General features: G+C 34.2%; 1 protein-coding gene across 1 annotated transcript; it reads left to right on the top strand.

Annotated features, from left to right (window-relative positions):
• Positions 1 to 10,666: 10,666 nt before the first annotated feature.
• LOC145000019 (putative receptor-like protein kinase At5g59700) lies at positions 10,667 to 13,753 on the top strand. Its single transcript, XM_078959168.1, has 6 exons — positions 10,667 to 10,747; positions 11,643 to 11,794; positions 11,889 to 11,923; positions 12,000 to 12,917; positions 13,025 to 13,123; positions 13,202 to 13,753. Exons 2-5 carry the CDS (start codon positions 11,686 to 11,688, stop codon positions 13,115 to 13,117), a joined length of 1,155 nt encoding a protein of 384 aa, XP_078815294.1. The 5' UTR covers positions 10,667 to 10,747; positions 11,643 to 11,685; the 3' UTR covers positions 13,118 to 13,123; positions 13,202 to 13,753.
• Positions 13,754 to 21,879: the final 8,126 nt, after the last annotated feature.

Genomic DNA, 21,879 nt, shown 5'->3' with positions numbered 1-21,879 from the left:
ATTTTACCCTTACTTTTTTCTTTTTCAGTTTTTTTTATTTAATTAAATGCTTTATTGATTAAAAGAAAAAGAAAAAAGAAAATTTACCCTTTTTATTCTATTTTTATAATTATTTTAACAGAAAGAGAAAAATACCCTTTCTCTCTCTCACATTCATAAACACTTAAGAACATTTTCACACACATTCACCATTATCTACCACACCACCGTCGGCCACCTGTATTTGCCACCACTACAACCGCTAACCACTACAATCCACCACCATCGGACATGGCACCACCGTCAGAAAACCCACCACTGACCACTAGTCACTAGAACACCTCTCGAGTTGTCATCATCGAAGTCACCACAAACGGAGATTTGGAACATCGTCGGCTTCGTCTTGCTCATTCTCCGACGATGTTGATGACCCAGAGTTGCTCCTTCTCCGACAACTATTGGAACAATAGAGCAGTCACCATTGGAATGCCACTGGAAACCATCTCAGATCTATAAAGAAAAAGACGAAAAAGTGTAGATCATCTCTGGAAGCAGCGTAGCTTGCCACCCTAGCTTCGACTTTCTCCCTTTTTAAGATCTATGACGCCCCCTTTCTCAGTCGACGTCGCCAAGGTTTGCAGATTGAGTCATCGCCACCATCCATCTTCTCCTGTAGCGTCGCCATTCCATAGCCTCATCGTCACCTCGAGATAGATCGACAGATCTGTAAAGGGTTTCAACATCTTGTATGGTTTTCTGACGGTGGTGGTCTTCCAGGAAGAGACCGGTGAAAAGGGTTTCAATATCTGGTAAGTTTTTTCCGGAGATCCAAACTTTTCTGACGACGATGGTGTTCCAGGAAGAGAACGGTAGTGAGTAGTGGTTCAGATCTATGTCGCCAGGTATTCTGATCTACGTTTCCAGTGGTGACTAGGATATGACGACAAGCAGTTGTGGTCTGACAAACGATGGTCCGTCAAGTGGTGGTGGTTCGACGGCGGTGGTCAGCAGGAGGTGCTGGTCCGACAGTAAGAGGGAGAGAGAGGGAGAGAAAGAGAAGGATAGGGGGGAGAGAGAGAGAGAGAGAGATGATGTTAGTGTTTCTTGATGTATGTAGGTGGGGTAGCATGAGTTTGTATATTTTTTTTATATATAATTTTAAATCACAAATACAATAAAATTATAAAAGAAATAGAAAAAGAAATTAGTAAGGGCAAATTTGTCATTTGAAAAAAGTTCAAAGCAAATTGGACCAAACTCGCAACAAAATAAAAAGTTTGGACCTCTGGTGCTAGTCCAAACCTTTTTGGACCAAAGTGGCAATTTTGAGCTAACCACAGGGACCTTGATAATTTATGTGAAAAGGTTTGCGACATCTTGCCTCTTGAGTAATAACAAAAGAAGGAAAAGAGAAGTAATAAGGAAAAAAGCCATGGAAGTTTGAAAGAATTTAGATAAAACGAGAAACAGAAAGATTTCAGGAATTTACCGAAACAGTTGGAGAAAGTCCAGGAAAATCCTTGGCAACACGGCCAAGACGAAGATGAGGACGAGGAACACGTAGATGAAGAAGAAGACGACGGCGAATTCGGATTTGAATTGGAGGGCGATGAACCTAATTTACCGCTTCTTCGAAGATTAATTACGGGAGGTGTTGTGTAATGAAGCAAGGACGCCGAGGATGCCATTTGTAATTGGATGTCTGGTATCTATATATAGATATAGAAGGAAAAAGGGGTTGTCGTCAAGTCATCATCATTAATGCAATCAACCCATTAGCCATTATACTACGCTTCCCAATTACCATTCTTGGATGTTCCATCAAAGATGGAAGCTTCATGCCTACTTATTGTTATATTTTGTCTGATTACCCCATACGCAAACAGAGGATAGAGGATTAGAGTAAAAAACTAGGGTATGTGACGGATGATTCAAAAAGTAATTCAAGCGAGCCTAAGATATAACTAAAAAATATATTGTGATATTAAAAAGAAAAGCGATTTTCATTTTAAATTGTTATGCAAGAGGGATAATGATTTGATAGGGTAAGATTTATATATTTAATTTTGTTTTTTTTAATAAAATAAACGTTTATACTTTATTTTTTATAACAATGCAGTCCATGTGACCGGTTATACCCGGTATACCAGTCATATAAGAATTTTCTTTTAGGAAAAATGACTTGATAGGGTAAGATACTTTTTGAAATGTACACATTTAGTAATTATTCTTTTTTTTTTTTGTAAAATAAACCCTTATACTTTATTAATATGTACACATTAAGTTCTTTTTACCGGATTCTACAGGTTTTTGCTAATGTGGAAGCACAAGTGGCACTAAATAGCAATTAATTAGCTTAGTCGCCGGAGGTGGGTGATCCTCCAGCAACAAGAAAAGGGCGGCGAACCTTCTCTTTCTCGTCTCTCTTCCTTCCGGTCGTACAACAACAGCCAAACACCCTTTACCTGTTGTGTTTCTCCGATCTGTCTCTCTTTGCGTCCATCTTTGAGATATGTTGCCAGAAAAAGAAGAAAGAATCGACGAGGGGGCTACCAGAGCAGCTCCTCACAGCCAACTATTGTCTCTACTTCCTCCTGCCTCCCCCTTCGACCTTGTTGTTTTTGCCATCATTCCTCATTGCTACCAGTGATGTGTAGGAACACACAAAGGAGTCGCCAGAGATCGGGGTTCTCCCTCTTTTTCATGATGAATAAAAGTTGGAAAAATCTCGTTATGGATATGTGGATGCCACCTGGGTATTTCATTTCAACAAAATAAAAGAAAGGGAAAATGACTTGATAGGGTAAGAGACTTTTTCAAATGTACACATTTAGTCCTTATTTTTTTTGTAAAATAAACCCTTCCACGTCAGCAAAACCTGTAGAATCCGGTCAAAATGACCTAATGTGTACATATTAATAAAGTATAAGGGTTTATTTTACAAGAAAAAAGAATAAGGACTAAATGTGTACATTTCAAAAAGTATCTTACGTTATCAAGTCATTATCCCTATTTGTTATTGTAGACTTTTCAGACCTTTCATATTATGGGCGTATTGGTATTTATTTTTGGGTAATACAACTTATTATTCAGGAAATTAACTATTCGCTTTGTTTACATCTGGGTAATTTGTCACACCCCGTAACCAAGGATGGCGGAAACATCCGGGGTTTAAGGACTTCATGTAGAGTATCACAACAATGAGTATAATAGTGTTCAAAGTAAATACAACCATCACAAATATAATTGAAAACGTTACATCAAAGCACATGTTTACATGATTCACATCAATTACATTATGATACAAAATGAACTGTTTGACGATTTATCGTCCCATCCTCAAAACGTTGTTGATTTCCTATTTTCACTGAAATCCTGAGAATACAAGTAGTTTTGAAAAGTGTCAACACAAAGGTTGGTGAGTTCATAAGAGATTTCGTTAGAAAAGTAAACCGTTTTCCTTGTAAAAGCGTTAGAATATGTATCCAGAAAATCCGATATTTTCTTTAAAATCTGTGTAATGTAGTCTTATGACCGAAGGCCAAAATGTATAAGTAACCTTTCTTACTAATAGAAAATGTTATGTGTTTAAATGGACATGGACGCTGTTGAATTAAATGAAATTTCCGTATGTTCTCATGTTTGTTAATACTTTATGTATATGTAGTCCTAAATCTGAGGACCGAGAAAGAACAAGTATTGACTATACTTAAAGGTATAAATGTGGTTTCAAATGATGTGTAGTCATAATTACCAAAACCAAAAGTGTACAGTAATATCTCTACTCATTGAGATAAAAAGTGATTTTAAATCGACATAAAACTCATTTAGGTTTTATAAATAAAATCCCGTAAACTTTATGGATTGTTAAATCCCTATGTGAGTCGCTATAATCATACTATGACTATGTGAACCTGCCACGACGTTTCTCAGGCATCGCGAAAACTGAAATGACATTTGTCACCCGTAGACCTGCAGGTCCCACTATAGCTAGCAGTAAGGTGTGGGGTGTCAAACCCAATATAGATCTATATACAAGTATCACGTTCCCCCTCAAGGAGATTCTGATTATAACTACCAGGAATTATATCCCGCACTCAGACGTACGGGGAGAGAATGTCTCACAATATAGGTTAACAAGTTTACGTGAAATGCGTGTGAATATAAATCTTTTCTGTATGAATGTACCCTTTCTGTACGACTGTGTTGTGTGATGTATCATAAACTATACCTATTATAGTTTATCTAAAACGTTTGTAATATGTATGTACTCTTTTATGGAAATGCATTAGTGTTATGAATTTATTAAACTATACTTTTTATAGTTTAATATACGTGTTCTAAAATGAATGAATAATATTTATTAGGAATGACCTAGTTTCAGTTCATGATGATAAACTAACAAAGAAACACATTCAATAATTAGAACTTATGATTATACACTTTGCTCAACATAATACAAAGTGTTATGATATTTACATGCTGTTGGCTAACTTTAGCCATTCTGCACTGTTTTGGGAAAATCATAGAAAAATCATACGAAGTCGAAAACTAGATCCGTAAATTCTGAGAGTTCAAAAAATGTGTCTAGTTTACTCATAATTTTTATCACGATTTTTAATGACCTCCAACTTGGGTGAAAAAGTCCATAATCACAGACTAGTCCAGATTGTTGTTTGAAATGATAGGCAGTTTTGTAAAAATCACCATAAATTGTAGAAAAATCATATGGAGATGTGCAAGTAGTCATTTTAAAGCTAAGAACTTGAACTATTTGCAACTTGTACAGTTTTGAAAACAAAAATGTTTAAGATGCCCAAAACAGTCCGTGAATGGAGTTGAAATTTTCTGATGAAGGCTGTTAGAAAATTTTAGTTATGTTCTTGGTGTTTTAACTTGTCTTCCCCCCTGAAAACTTGAGAAAAAATGAAAATGTAGGGGTATGAACTCACATTGAGTGATTTCAGTAGATAAGTGTTGAAGAAGAGAAGTGTTCAACCCAAGAACACTTGAAGAATCACTTGAAGATTCGAAGCTCTGACACAATTATGATGGAGTTTGTGTAAGATATCCATGATTTGAGTATAAGAAGTGAACTAATCATAAGGAGAATGGATTATGCTTACCAAATGTGGAGGAAAAACCGAAGATCAGCCCTTGAATCTCGAATTTCTAGAGAGAGAAAGTGAGAGAGGAAAGAGTTTGATCTTCTTGGTGAAATAAGAGCAAATGAGAGAAGTGAGGGAGAGAGGATGAATATTCAGCTCTAAAAAACGTGGGAAAGAGTGATAATTAAGTGGAAAGGACATTGATGTGACCTAGGTAAGGTGGGGAGGTGTGGCTGGTCATAGAGTGGGTGTGGGAGTGGTTGCTTGTGTCATAAGGTAAAGCAAAGTCAACACTCCACCTCTTTGTACTTTACCCATTAACTTTTATTATTTAAATAAAGATTTTTATGAAAATATGATTAAATTGTGAATATTTAGAGTTTATTATGTTAAAATATGATTTTGGGTGAAAATCCCACGTTAAAATAATTAAAAACGGGCCTTAAACGCAAAACTACGCGAAAACCAGGAAGAAAAGCATTCCCAGCGCGACCTCTCGGTCCTTGCTAGGGGCTGTAGCCGGAAACAAAACGAACAGAGGGAAACGAAGGGGGCAAGGAAGCGAAGGGAGGCGAACCGGAAGCGAGAGGCGAAGGCGAGGGGGTTCGGTCCGGAGATAAGAGGCGAACGTGTCTGACCGAAATGAGCCGAATAAACAGTGGTGAACAGTGCCTTCGGGTTCGGGTGGTGCGCGAGGTTCGGTTCCTCCTAGCTCGGGTTCGGTTCTTCCTTGCTCAGGTCCGGTTCCTCCTTGCTCTCGGGTTCGGCCCTTCTTGCTCTCGGTCCCTAAGAGGACCTTCGGGTCCTAAGAGGCTTCTCTTCTTATAATGAGGTTTCGGTTCCTAAGGTCCATTTTTCTCGTTTTTACCCCGTTTTAAGCCGTTTTTGACCCGGTTAAGGGTCGGAATGACCCGAATGATTCTAAAAAGTTACGGGAAACTTTTGAGAGAGATTTGGGAGAGATTTCACATACTTGGAGAGATTTGGGAGAGATTTGACGTTCTTGGAGAGATTTCTCATACAGAGAGATATTTGAGAGAGATTTCACATACTTGGAGAGATTTGGGAGAGATTTCACATACTTAGAGAGATTTCTCATACAAAGAGAGTTTTGGGAGAGGTTTCACATACTTAGAGAGATTTGGGAGAGATTTCACATACTTAGAGAGATTTCTCATACAAAGAGAGTTTTGGGAGAGGTTTCACATACTTAGAGAGATTTCAAATAAAGAGAGATAGAGTGAAAACGATTGAGAGAGGTTTCAAGTATGGCATTTGTGAGTGTCCGGCTTCACAATGCAAGGTCCGTAAACACTGTTAAGCCTAGTTTAAGGATCTTACACACTCCCGATGAATATGCAACATTGTTTTATCGATTTGGCTCGCCACGTACCACAGTTTTAGGTTAAGGAGATCTAGATGTTCGCACTTTTTGATTTATGATCTCTCATTAGAATAGAGAGTTGTGTAGAAATTTCATAATGTAAATTCTAGTACCCAAGGGCAAATTGAGTCAAACGGTTTGACTTGTTGACTTTATTTGACTTTGACTTGACCGAAATTTGATAGTTGTCACATAATTGTATTTTTCTTTTGTACACATCTAGATAACAAACTCGTTGCAAGTGTTCATATATGACCATTATCACTTGTTGTAGTTTGGGGTGAGCGTAGATGGGTACCCGCTATATTTCTTTGGAACCGGAACCGACGATTCCTATAATGTTGGAACCAGAACCAGAACCGGTGATACTGATTCCTAAAATATTGGAACCGGAACCAGAACCGGCGGGTACGGTTCCAATACCGAATATCTGGTTCGTTAGATTTTTAGAATTTTAAAAACATAAAAAAAAAAGAAGAAACTATGTATTTTGCATACTTACAAAAAATTATCAACAAAATCAATATGTAATTCATTAAGCAAGAAGTAAGAAACAAAAAAATGACGGTAGCTTGAATAACTCCTAAAAGATATTTGTGATCCATTTAGATAGAAAATTAACTTGCACACATACGAATAACTAATAACCAAGGTTCTAAATAACGTAAGGCGTGACTTAGCGGCAAGGTAAAAGTTAAGTCATGACAAGCCTTGGCGAGTCATGGTGTTTTTCAAGGCGTGACTAAATTATATACATTAAAAGATATAACTCATATAATTATTGAATTTTATCAAATATATGAAGTTTTTAGAAGTGTTATATTAATATCTAATAGAAAAAAGTTAACAAAACTCATTTATTTTAGGCCCAATAAAAAAAACAAAAGAAAAAATAAAACTCATATAATTGTATGTTTTATGTATTTTTAAACTATATTTACTAGAAAAATAGTATGCTTTGTTCATGTGTGAACATCACTGTATGTATGTGATAGAAGACAATATCTTTTAGTAGTTTTGTTTAAAATAAAACCAATGAAGAAATGTTTGTCTTGTAAACCTAACTGGTTTAGTTAATGCTTAATGTGAATGAGGTTATAACCATACTTAATTGAATAGTATAAAACACAGTGTTCTTTAGGGGTCGATAAAGAAATGACATTTGTCACCCATAGACATGTCATTCCTAACTGTAGCTAACAGCAAGGTGTGAGATTGTCAGTCCCGTATAGATCTATACACAAACTCACGCTCTCCCTCCAGGAGACTCTAGTTATAAATCATGACTTAGCAAGAATGTTGCTAAGTACCATGAAGTAGTATTTCACATTCTAGTTAACTTGTTTACGCATAGTATGTATATGTTTCTTGTTCTTGTAAAGGAAAAGTGTACTTTGTAATGAAAAGTAATAACATGTATGTATTGATTCATGTATTGTTTCTCTTCTCTAGAAAGTGTAAGGGTCGAAGATATATTGTAATGAGTCGAAGTCTGTACCCTTCGTATAATTTGTAATGTATTTACTAAGGTGTCTAGTATTCGAAGCTTAATGTCTATGCCTTAGTATTTTTTGTATACTTTCATGTTTTCTATAAATAGGGACTTTACTTAGAGTTAGATAAAAGTCTTTACAGAACTTGTCTTTTTACTCTCTGTAAACTGTGAAAGTATAATTGAGCTGAAACAAGATTATATTTTCTCCTCGTGTTCATTTTATATTGATATTACTCTCATTTGATTCTCTTTACTCAATTATCAATTCATTACCCATAACTATAATTGGTATGTACTTGAACCGGTTGTAGCATGGTCCTTTTGGGTTGCCTTCACCAAAGCAACTTGATTGGATGAATAATGGAGAAAGAGGATAATTATGATTTATTAATATATTATGGGAATAATATATAAAAAGGAGAAATCATATTATTTGATTGATATTAGTCAAAAATTAATTTAGAATTAATTTTGTGGTCAAAAGAGATTAATTAAATAAACGGGACTGATATTGTAATTATAAGATAATTACAAAATGGGCTAAGGATACTTAAGGATAGGGGTGGACGGAATCTTATGGAAGCCTATAAGGATTTCTTCCATGCTAAGGATTTTAGAAGGATTTTATGGGCTGCTTAGAGCCTAAGCAACCGTATTAGGTCTTTGAGTGAAACCCTAATTCTTCAGCTAAATAAGGAACCCCTTGAACACCCAAAATCGGATACCAGAAACCCTAGAAGGATCTTAGAGCCGATTTTGAGCGTCCTCCTCTCTCTCTCATATTCTCCAACTTGCCTCTTGGTGTTTGTAATCTATTAGAGGTATTACATGTGTGATACTAAGCTCTTAAAGGTTGAAGATTCTTACTACAATTGAAAGGTAGTCATCTAAACTTGTATTAGTTATGATTTTCGATTTTTGTATACTAGATATAGGGTTTATAAGCCTTGGATGATTATTGCATGTACAATTAGAAAACTAGATCCAAAGCTTTAGGGTTTTTATGTGCACCGTAGGATTGTTGTTATGCTCAAAACCCATCATATATCCACCAACTCAATGCATTAACACTCGGTAAAAATTGACTGGGGCAATCCAAGTAATTCGACATGAACTCGACAAAAACAAAAGATCCTAAGCTTATAGAGAACAACAAAGTGCACCTAAATCGCGTAATTACATAATCTCGTGTCTCTAGCCTAGCTCGGCGCACATGTGGGCTTGGGCTAGCTTATATATCAAATAAAGTATTTGAAAGCTTAACAACGGAAAATAGAAATCAAAGTTAAGGTTAAATTTGTAAATTACATTGCATAGAACTTGCAAATTATTATATACCAAGGGAACGTTCTTGTATTATACTTTAAATTTTATAAAGTCAACACAATACTCTTCAATTGCTTAAACTTAAAGAGAGTTTTCCTATTTCTTCTTTTTCTTAATTAGCGATGTTCTTGTATTTTGCTTTAAACTAGAAATTCATCTCACCTTATATTCACATGGGATGGAGACTGTGAGCCTACTTATGTCCACCTTGTGGGTGCATAATTTAAAAAATTTCTATTATGTAGGGACCAAACCAACAAACATAAAAAAAATATTGTGGTAAAAGTCTAAAACCCAAATACAAAAACATTGAAAAAGATATATATATATATATATATATATATATATATATATATATATATATATATATATATATATATATATATATATATATAGGGAGTGGTTCAAATGAGAACCAAAAAAGGTTAAGAACCGTAAGAACCTCTAACTTTAGATGTTTATAAAGGGTTTAGGGTAACCCTAAACCCTAAACCCTTTATAAACATCTAAAATTAGAGGTTCTTACGGTTCTTTAACTTTTTTTTGTTCTCATTTGAACCATTACCTATATATATATATATATATATATATATATATATATATATATATATATATATATATATATATATATATATATAACCCTAAACCCTTTATAAATATCTAAAATTAGAGGTTCTTACGGTTGTTAATATTTTTTTGTTCTCATTTGAACCTTTACTTATATATATATATATATATATATATATATATATATATATATATATATATATATATATATATATATATATATATATATATATATATATATATGAATAATTTTTGTAATTTTCTTTCTAGCCAGGGATCGAATCAGCCAACGTACAAAACTATTGTGGCATGTTTTAAAAAACCAAAATATACTATTTATAACTATTGTACCAAAAATATAAAATCGAAAACTATTATCATAATTGTATAATTTTTTTTATTATATATAACTAGGTATGAAACTCGTATATTATACGGGTTGATTTAAAAAAAAACATTAAATTAAAGTGTAAACATAAAATATTTTTTAATGTACAACTTTAAAATAAGAAATGACAAATGTATTTATTGCAATTTAATATCATATATATGATATTTAATACTTTACATATATATAAGTATATGATTTTAATTTTAAAAAATTGAAACAAATAAAAAATTGACAAGTAGATAATATTTATTTCAAAAATACTTCAAAATGACAAATATCAAAACTCATGAAAGATTGATACACGACAAAAACAAATTAATAAAAAGGAAAATAATTTTATAAGTCAACACAAGACTTTTTAAGTTGGTTTAACTAGAAGACAGTTTTCCTATTTCTGTGTTTTCTTCGTCGCCAAGCCACATTTCAATTTCTATACAGACCTCTTGTAATCTCCATGGAGTTCATGTAAACAACAGCATTTATCAACATCCTATAAGGTTCTTTCTTTTCTTCCGTACTAAATACAATCATAATTTTCTGTTTTCTAGATTCGTAGCTATTGATTTGTATCTCCGTTTCAATGCTTAGATCTTTGACCAATCAAGAATGTCTCATATTTTCTTTGTTTCACGAGACACCAATATCTTGCAATAGTAATTTAAGGATACGTAGTTCTTGATTTGGTTCGATTGTGCAAAATTCTGGATCTTTAACCACGTGTTTCTCATGCTCTTTCTATCAATTTCTCCCCCAAAACACGTGTAAAAAATCGTAACGATCACTTTTCAGTTCTTGATGTTTTGGGTTTTGTTCTTTTGACAAAAGGGGTAATAATATGTGATCCTTATTTATTGGGTTCTGTTTGTTACCATTGAGTTCAGAGTTTTTACCTTTCTTTTGGGGTCAGTAGAAGACTTCAATTGCACGAGTTCTTTCTTGTTTAACCATACCCAGTTTTTTACCCATCCGCTTTGAATAGTCTGAAGTTTACAGGCGATACTTGTGCTATGATGATGTTTAATTTCTATAAAGAAAAAGATTCGAAGTTGGTTTTTTAAAAGAATTAAATGGTATGCTTGACTTTTTCAACTTCTTGAATATTTTACGTTATTTTTGGCTTGTTACAACCAAACTCAGTGTCCATAATTATCCCATATGAAACTATTTCCTTCAATTGCTAGTTCTTGATTAATCTCCATGCTCATCACTCCTTATCCAGAAACAAAAAGGTCAAACATTGATTGAAAAGGATTCAGGTTTATGTGAAAGATTTTCTTTAGTTTTTTCGTCTAAAATATGCGTCTGATATAAACTAAAAAATTTCAGCATCTGATAATCGGTAATTTTCTTAATTCTATCAATATTCCTAAATCTTATGTTAAAAAGTTTCAGGGTTTTGAAAAAAGACGAACATTTTAGAATATTGAACAACAACATGAGCAGTAATCGCCGGTTAGTTCGATGCCCAGGGTGCGAAAAAGTTCTGCAGGAGTCGCCAGATGTTCCAGTCTACAAATGTGGAGGCTGTGGGGCAGTTCTTCAAGGTTTGTAGGAAATCAGTGGCTGTTTTTATTGCTTCTTTGGTCTTCCTTTTATTTAGTTTCAATTTATTTATTTTGATGTGTTTAAACAATGCAGCGAAGAAGCGGATAAACGATACGGTTGATATAGGGGTAAGTGCTGCTTAATTTTCTTCCTTGAAGAGATCGATTTGACTATAACTTCTAATTAGTCCAAATCATGTCCCAGATGAAGCAGATAAATGACCTTAAAATCCCCTTTCATGTCATTAAAAAATCAACTCTAGACTTCAACGAAAGAAGGTTCATCGGGAAGGGTGGATATGGAAGGGTCTACTGGGGACTCCTCTCGTGGGCGGGTCATGTAAACGAGTTGGTTGCTGTAAAACGGTTAGATGTCACTGGGTTTCAAGGTAACAAGGAGTTCCACACGGAGCTCACAATGCTTTCACAGTATCAACACAAGAATATTGTAAGACTTATAGGGTTTTGTGATGAGAACAAGGAGATGATTTTGGTCTATGAATACGAAAGCAATGGAAGCCTCGACAAATATTTAAGTAACACTGCTAAGTCGGGTGGACCATCATGGCCACAACTCCTCAAAATATGCATTGGTGTTGCTTCCGCATTGGACTATCTTCATAATCACGTTGCAGAAAAACATATAATAATACACCGTGATATAAAAAGTGCGAATGTTTTGTTAGATGAGAATTGGAATGCAAAACTTGCTGATTTTGGGTTGTCCAGGATAGGTCTAGCAAATCAAAAGAACACCTTTGTGATCACCAACCTTGCTGGCACACATGGTTATTGTGACCCACAGTATGAAAAAACAGGATTTCTAACAAAAGAATCGGATGTTTATTCATTCGGTGTGGTTTTATTCGAAGTTTTGTGTGGTAGGCTGGCGTGTGATTTCAATTACAATGATGAGCGACGATTCCTCCATCATTTGGCCCGAACTTGCTACAAAAATGGAGACCTAGAAAAAATTATCAATCACAGAATAAGAAAAGATATCAATCCAAATACATTGCTCAAGTTTTCAGGTATTGCTTATCAATGCTTGCAAAAAACTCAGGAAAAACGACCTTCTATTGTAGAGGTTTTATTCCAACTTAAGGAGGCCAGGAAAATTGATGTAAGTTTGAACATTGTTTTTTTCATTAATATGTACACTTTTTTGGGAAAAAGTTTTGCAAATATACGTACATTATTTACCTAGACATTATATATATATCTTATTAGATGTGTCACCGGTTAGAGGATGAGATCCTTGAAGACGAGTTACTTTCCACGTTACTAAGCTTCATGGTGTCACTACCCTATCCATGGCGATGAAACAAGGTGTGTTGCCTCTCCTACCTAGATGCCTGCAACACCCTTGCTCGATTCTTACATTCTTGATTTACTTTTATATTGTAGGATGTTTTTATGATCCGTGGCATCTCTCGTTGGTTTTCTCCATCTTCAGTTTTAAGCTTTTGTTTTCTTTTCCTTGTTGAATTCTGGATTCTAATTTACTTTTGGCCTCCTTGCCCCCACTGAGAGTTAGCAATGGGGCACCTTGCAGTCCGGGGCAAATGCTAGAATACATAGTAGGTGTTGCCAATACATGGGAAATAGGTAAAAAAAATCGAAAACTTTTCTAATGCAGACAGAAAGTGCAAGTGTTGCCGGTGCCAAACCGGGACCTACCTAAAACCGCCACTATCTGTAGTGGCCTGTAGCAAGGTATATTGTGCTCTATTGTGCTCAACACAAAGTCTACGGTGCTCGATGAGTAGGTTTGTGGTGTTTGGACCGGTGGCTAGATTAGATTATGACCTCTTGGGGTTTTAGGCATCGTCTCACAAGCATTGCAAGACCAATTTATCATTATAAAAAGATCTCCATGTACCTTTTATAACCATAAGAAGAAAGTCTATACATGGTAAATGTATTTCTACAAATCTAATAAAAAATATCTTTATAATTTGTTGGTGGACTTTTCGATTGCTCTCATCATTTGAACCATGTTAATTCTTTTTTTCTTATATTTTCTTCACTTCTTTATCGTGTGCGGTTTGTGTTATCGAGTCTTGATCATAAAAACCGGTATCTGAGTTACGGTTACGATTGAAGAAAAGAATGTCTGGAATCAAATCTATAGCAACCCATTTGTTCACAAACAATTATTCTTAATTTAGAGTTATAATGAAGATAGTCTGGAATCTCAAATCATGAAGTTGCTGATGTGTGTGTACAGCCACGCCTTCACAATCTGATAAGTACCTATAAAATCTTTAATCCACAACTGTAAGCACAAAGCTTAGTGAGTTCCTCAAAATACCACATATAACACAACATAATAATCAGTTAAGGTTATTAGCAAACTTTGTAGATTATCAACAGTCCCAATGTGTTAACAAAACACCATGTGGATTAACAACACACCCCTTGAGTTATCATCAATCGTGGGGCTATTCATAGTCCCATGGACTTTCAACAGTCCAAAAGTTATTAGCAGCTCATTTTACATGTATGAGAAATCAACAGTTGAGACCAAGTTGGTCGAAATGCATATATTAAGTCACACAAACAAATATAATGTGAAGACTCACCTCGCAAATAACAACTAAGGGGCTGTTTGGCAGGATCTGAATTTTTAAGAGGTCTGAATTTCTAAGAGCGTTTGAAATTTTAAGAGCTGAATGTTTAACATGCTGTTTGGTTGGGACCTCTGAATTGTTCTGCTGAATTATTAAAATGACCATTTTACCCTTCTGTTTTATTTTTTATTAAATTCAACTGTTTATTTAGAAAATAACCTAATAAAAATTCTTAATTATGTATTAAAAAATATATAAACACCATATAAAATCCAAATTTAGCATAAATCAAAATTAAACACAAATCCAAATCAAACATAAATATTTTTAAATCCACAATATCATACTAAAATCCAAATAAAATCCTACAAATTTAATTTCACCCCAATTGATTCGCAATCTGGTCACGTAAATTATCCATGTATTCATTTCCTTGTGAACCCCATTCCATATCGTGTACGTTTTCGCCATCATTTTTGTCCCCCTTGTGGTTGAGCATTGTTCTCCTCGAACGCCATAAATAACTCATCATGAATATCGCATTTCCTTATGAAATTGTGGACTGCAAAACAAGCAACGACTATATCTCTTTGCACTGAAAAAGGAAAAGGAGCCATTCGCTTTAGGATTGGGAATCTCGCCTTCAAAACACCGTAAGCACGTTCAATAACATTTCTTAGTTGCGCATGTGCATGATTGAATTTTTCTTCCTTAGTTAACGGACGTCGCCGTCGATAGTCGGCTAACCAATACCTCGTGTTGCGATAAGGAGTCATAAATCCATGAGTGTTGGTGTATGCAGCATCGCAAAGGTAATATTTATCTGTACATATGAGTAAAGGAAGTATTATATATAGAAATTTAATATCGTATTTTAGAATAATCTTAAAAAGAATTAAAAACCTGGAGGAGGGAATGGAAAGCCTGAAGTCGGGTTACATGCAACTTCTTTCAAAACTCGCGAATCATGTGTTATACCCTCCCAACCGGCCCATACGAATGTGAACATCATATCAAAATCACAAATTCCTAAAACATTTTGAAAGCATTCACCTTTTCCTCTTCCCCTATAGCGAGTTTGTTGATCAGCAGGCACGACTGCATGTACAAGAGTTCCATCTAGCGCACCTATTGCTCCAGGAAAGATTTCTTTTAGCTTACGATGCCTCTCTGAGGAATTCACAGTTGCATTAGAATTCGTTGGCACTATAACTTCTTTTGCAAAAATCATCATTGCATTTAGCACCTCATGAAAGCATCTATGAACTGTTTTTGTGGAGTGTTGAAACCTTCGTTTGATAATCCTGAACCTTTTATTATGCGCTATAGTTGTCAAGAACATAGCCATATTTTCTTCAACGCTAATATCCCTACTACTTTGCAACCAATTGTTTCGTCTAAAATGATTGCATAAAAGTACATATGCTTCACGTGAAAGACGCATCAAGTCATGACATTGTGTAGAAGTTCCATGTAACAATTCTTGTGTATGTTGATGACCACTCATTTCCGAATCATTATCAATTGCCCTTCCAATTCCGTTGGATGCTAGATTCAACCAATAGCAACATAGTAACATGAAAAATGCAATTTCTTCATCCGAATCCATAAGCAATCTGTTATTTTGAAAATACATAACAATTATATTAACAACATATAACATAAAAATTCATCAAGCCATTAATATCAAATAATCCAAAACATCAAGTCATTAATGTCAAATAATCCAAAACATCAAGTAATCCAAAACATCAAGTCATTAATGTCAAGTAATCTAAAAAAACCATCTAGTTCAAACCAAACATCAAGTAATCCAAAAAAAAAAAAACCATCTAGTTCAGACCAAACATCTAGTTATCCAAAAAAAACCATCAAAACATTCAAAAAATCTACTTAGCGAAACATTCCATAATGTGCTCCAACAGTCTTGACCCAATTCTCACAAATAGTTGGATCAATGGTTAACCACACACGCCTCTTATCCGCACTTTCACCAAAAAGAGCAACAACAGTAATGTATCTTGGATCAAATATTCCCCATCCTAACTTCTCCAATTTTTCCATACACGCATCCAAATTTGAAGAAGAATGTTTTTCCATAAATATTTTAGCAACTGCGGCAATATCTTCACCGATTTCAAGCAATCTTGAGTTGGATGCATCTTTACCCTTATCTTTACCCTTGTCTTTACTTTTATTTTGACTCTTTGTCGTATCTGTAGTCTTTTGTTTTTTTGATTGAGCGGATGACTCGTCACTAACACCTACAGTTTCTTGTTGAGTGCAATCGATGTCATCAAAGTCATGCAAACTATAGTGGCTTGATTCTTGAGTAGGACGGGGAAGGGTAGAAATTGGTCCCCAACTATTTATGCCTGTCGCAGTTGCGCCTTCAAACAACTGTGTGCAAAGGTCGGGGTAGGGTAATGGCGTACGTCTTAAAGAATCCACATGTTTGTTTGATTGTTTGAAAAAAAAATATTTTATTATTTAAACATGATAATATGTTTTTTTATAACTAAACAAAATACCTTTGATTCTAATTCCCATTCTTCTTTGGAAAGGTTGAAGGTATTAGTTGTTGAATTGTACACGTTGCCGGTTTTGTTTTTTAACTTCAAAAAAGCACCAAACTTTGACTTTAGGTAGTCATAGCGGTTCTTCATTTGTTTTTGGTCCGCAATAAAGTTGTGTTCAATTTTTAATGTTTCAGCTACATTCCTCCAAGATAATGCTTTCAAACTACTCCCTTCCCGCCCATTCACCGTAACTTCACGTAAACAAGCTTCTAGAAACGTTTTTTCTACACCTTCAACCTTCCAACTAATCCTATCCTTCTTTTCTCCTATTTCTTTGATCAATTCAACAAAAAAATGCATGTTTTAATAACAACAACTATTTCAACAAAACAAGTGTATAATGTCATGATATAAGCAAGAATATATATGATTTCACTATAACATCAAACACAAATATGGATATTTCTTTATAACAGCAACAAAACTAATGCACATTTCAAACAAATATTTCAACAAAACAAGTGTACAATTCAATAAACAACTATAACATCAAACATAAATATAAATATTTCATGATAACAACAACAAAAATAATGCATATTTTCAACATAAAATGGTGTTTAGAGTGCATTAGACATGAAGTGGGACCAATGTCATATTGTCAATTAAATTGATACTTATATTGCAATTTTTTGTACATCTAAAAGAAAGAAAAAGTTTGTCCGAGTTTGGTTATACAAAAATTGAAATGAACTGAAAATCTGAAACAACGCAATTTTATGTATAAGTTTAAGACCAAATTTCATAAAAACCATAGCAGTTTGGAGTTGTTATGGTTTAATCATTGGTTTTTTTTTTCCAAGTTTAACCGTTGAAACTTTATACTTAAAATAAAAACACCACACGGTTTTTTTCCGGCAGCGAGTTAAATAACATATGGAAGAATATTTTTTTAAGTGAAATGTGACTTTTTTTTTTTAAGAAAAATAAAAATAAATCAAACCTTTGATGATTAAATTGAAATGATATTCTCCTCAAACTTTTAAGTTGGTAAACCAAACTATTTTCAAACTCTCATCGTTTCTATAGAATTCAAAGTCTCAACTATAAAAACAGTTTAGAAATTGGTATATAAAACCGGTTGTTGTTGAATCACTCAAACTACCACTAATGAAAATACCTTCTTATATGTGAATTTGGATTGTTTTGTCCCATAATTAGGATTTATTTAAACACATTCAACCCACCAAGAAGTGCTTCAACACTTCTCTATATCATATAAAAAAATTTATTTAGATATGATTCATCATGTTATATATATATATATATATATATATATATATATATATATATATATATATATATATATATATTCAGTTCCAGAACTTAATTCAAAGGCACACCAAGAATTCCTTGAATCAAAAACCATTTTCAGAACCAAGAATTCCTTGAATCAAAAACCATTAACAGATCATTCATTCCAAAAACCATAATCAAATTCAAAGCCACCGATCATAGACAAGAGGAAGAACACCCATTCCAAAAACCCTAATCGATTTCTCAGCCAACAAAATTGAGCATATAACAGGAAGAAGAAGAGGCAAACACCCATTCCAAAAACCCTAATCGATTTCTCAGCCAACAAAATTGAGCATATAACAGGAAGAAGAGGAGGCAAACACCCATACCTGTTGCGGTCGATGAGTCAACAGAGAGGGAAGAGAGAACCACTGCCGAGAGCAGCGCACTGGGCCGTCGTCGACGATTGCGCCGGAGTGATAGCAATGTCAACGATTCTTCGAAACAGATGGGAAGAATGGAGGGAGGCGCATATGCGAAGTGAAGAAAGAAGAAGAGACCGTCGACGATGTGTTTAGGGTAAATTAGGACGCGTCCCTTTTTTTTATTTTTCAGACTTCATTTAATATCTGAAAAAATAAGAGGCATCTTTTAGATTAAGAGGTAAAAAATAATACTCAAACAAACACTCTGAATCTGAAATTTTAAGACATTACCTCTTAATTTTGCAATTAAGAGGTAAACAAACGGGACCTAAATACCGTAACTCTCACCTACCAAAGACTAATCCTACATGGCACCTAACAACAATAAATTGTACCTCTCAATCTACACTTTAAAACCTCTAGCTTGACCGAAAGTTTGTCAAAAAGTCAACCATGATTAACCTCAGCCAACGGTCACGTCATGACTACCCAAAAGTCACATCCTGACTTGAACAAAGATAAAATATTCGTGAACATCTTTATCTCATGACGTGACATGATAATCCTCCCATCGTGAGATCCGCTCTGGACAACTTTGATCATTAAGCTCTTAATCCCTTAAGACATTCCTTAATTGAGACTTTCCAAAGGGTTTTCCCTAACCCTAAGGACCATAAAAGTCACAACTTTATAGCCATGCATGTCCAATGCATGACTTGAACACAAACTAGGTCAAAATAAAGGAAAAATAGGACCATAACTCAAGCTTGGAATCTAAACCTTCACCAAACTCCAACTTTGAGACTTATGCTCATCCCAAGATCACCATGATCCATAAAGTTGTCAAATTTATGGATTCCATGCATCCAACTCAACCCAAACATGGAGAAAAGTGGGTAAAACTTAGATCTACCATGCTTGAATGAGAAAGGCAAGAACTTGAGGACTTACCAAGGACCACAAGCAACACAAAATGGTGAAGAGGAGACTTGCTTGCCAAAACAATACACTAAAGGAACCTTCTTCTTCATCAAGAGCTAAAACGACCCAAAATGATTCCTAAAACCACCATGAAGAACTAGGGTTAGGATTTCTAAGGTTTAGAAAGATGGAGGCTGAGAAATGAACCTTAAAACCAAGTTTAGATTTCTTAAATACAAAGCAAACCCTAAAAGATCATGGGCTTAGACTACAACCCTCCTCACATCATGACCAACTAAGTGTCACGACGTGACCTCATTTGCCTCGTCACGTCGTGACCACCTTATGGTCACGTCGTGACCCATGTTTTTCCCTAAAATCATGCCTTTGACTTCTTAATGCCTCACACTGACACAACCTAGGAAATAGGTGTTACAAATACATTTAGTTGTCGCTTTTATAATATAAAGTTAAAGAGAAAATGATTCTTATGTGTGCAGGAACAAAAGATTGAAAGAAGGAGGTGTTACGGGCATCGAATTGGTCAACATAGATTATGTAACATATATTTACGTTTCACATGACACATAAAAATAGTCTCGATGTAAACACCCAAAATTGATTTCTATACTAATAATTTCGACCAATCTTAGAATATGCCTTCAAAGAGAAGAATGCGGCGTGTCAAGATCAAGCATGCAACTCGTTTGGTCAACAGTCAAATAGTAAATGAAAGTTCAATTGACGTACACAACGTGAATGTTCAACTAACACGGAGTGCCAAGTTATCCAAGAAATGGAAACATGAAAGGTGTGGCATGACATATGGAAAGAGACAACCATGTGGCGAAGAAATGTGATATGTGGCAAAGTCTCAGATAGGAACATGGACACAACATGGCATGTTCCAACATAATCCATATGATATATACAGAGTTAAATGGCCTCTCTGATTGTTTCTTTACCGAGTAAATCCTGAATGTTCGAGTGATGACTTGTAGTTGAAAAAAAGCATTTATTGATGCAAATATATGAGGGTAGGGTTGCTGAACGAGACAATGTATTTTTTTCTCAGAATGTTGATATGCAATTATGAATTCGTAATATAATTATGGAATTATTATTAGAACTCGATGTTGTAGCTAGAGTTCGTAATATTTTGCTATTATGACCTTGATGGTAAGCTTGATCAATGAATTCCATGATTCTCTTCATCAATTGGTTAACAAGGGTTATAAAACCTAGTTTATGAAAATCTTAGAAATATAATATTACTGAGCTAAGATGTTTAACAGTTATATTATGGAGGTTGATGAATTTGGTAGGAAATGGAGTTAGTAGTCATATAAATGATCAGTGTGATATATATATATATATATATATATATATATATATATATATATATATATATGATAATTAGGTTCCTAGTGTACAAGAACAAGTTCTAAAGAACTTGGTATAGTGGCTCAACAGGATTGACAAATGATAAGTTGGGAAGCAACATAAAGCTTGAAACCAAAACAAAAGTTAGTGTTTAGTAACTGGCCAGGTGAGTACATGTGGATTTTCTAGGTATCTAGCAAAGCGAATGATTTTACATGAATATGGGAAAGCAAGTCATGAAAGATCTTTATTCCTAAGATTCATTATAGAATGATATTTGCTAATGACATATGATCCTATAGGATTACACCAAATAATAAGTTATTTATAAATTATTTATTAGTAATTCGATTATTAATAAATATAATCAATATTTATATTTAATTGAAAAATTATTATTTTATGAAAATAATATTTTAACAAGTAATTGGGATCATTGAAGGAAATAATATTTCTAAAGAGAAAAACAACTAATAAATTATAAGTGTGAATTTATTTCTTGTTTATATCTTTTTGGACCTATTGAAGTACATTTATAGAAAGTTGGGTTATTTATATAAAAGATGCAAATGCTTAATAAAAGATGGAATGAAATACAACGATCATTTGACTAGTTTCTTGTCAAAACCAAATAAATTCCTTGATGAGAAAAATTGCTTGTTGTCTTTCCTTCTTACTGGTCCAAGTTTGTCATAACTGTGGAAAATAACACGATAATATAGCAATCACACTATTTTGTAATGTTTTAATGTGTTGGATACTATTATATTGTGTACCGTAATAATTTTCATAAGACATATCAAGTTCATAGACATAAATAAATGTAGTATTATGGATATGATACAGATTTATAATTTGAGGGACTAATTTTGTGTTCTTCAAATTTATTTTGCTTTATGTATTATCATCCGGAAACTCAAGAGTTCTTACATACCTTGAAGTACTCTCGTATAAAACACCATGAT

The sequence above is a fragment of the Lactuca saligna genome, chromosome 1 (assembly GCF_052625555.1).
Source record: "Lactuca saligna cultivar CGN05327 chromosome 1, ASM5262555v1, whole genome shotgun sequence".
In the NCBI taxonomy this organism is placed as follows: Eukaryota; Viridiplantae; Streptophyta; class Magnoliopsida; order Asterales; family Asteraceae; genus Lactuca; species Lactuca saligna.
Note: the sequence above shows the minus strand (reverse complement) of the source record. Positions and strands in the feature narration are given on the sequence as shown.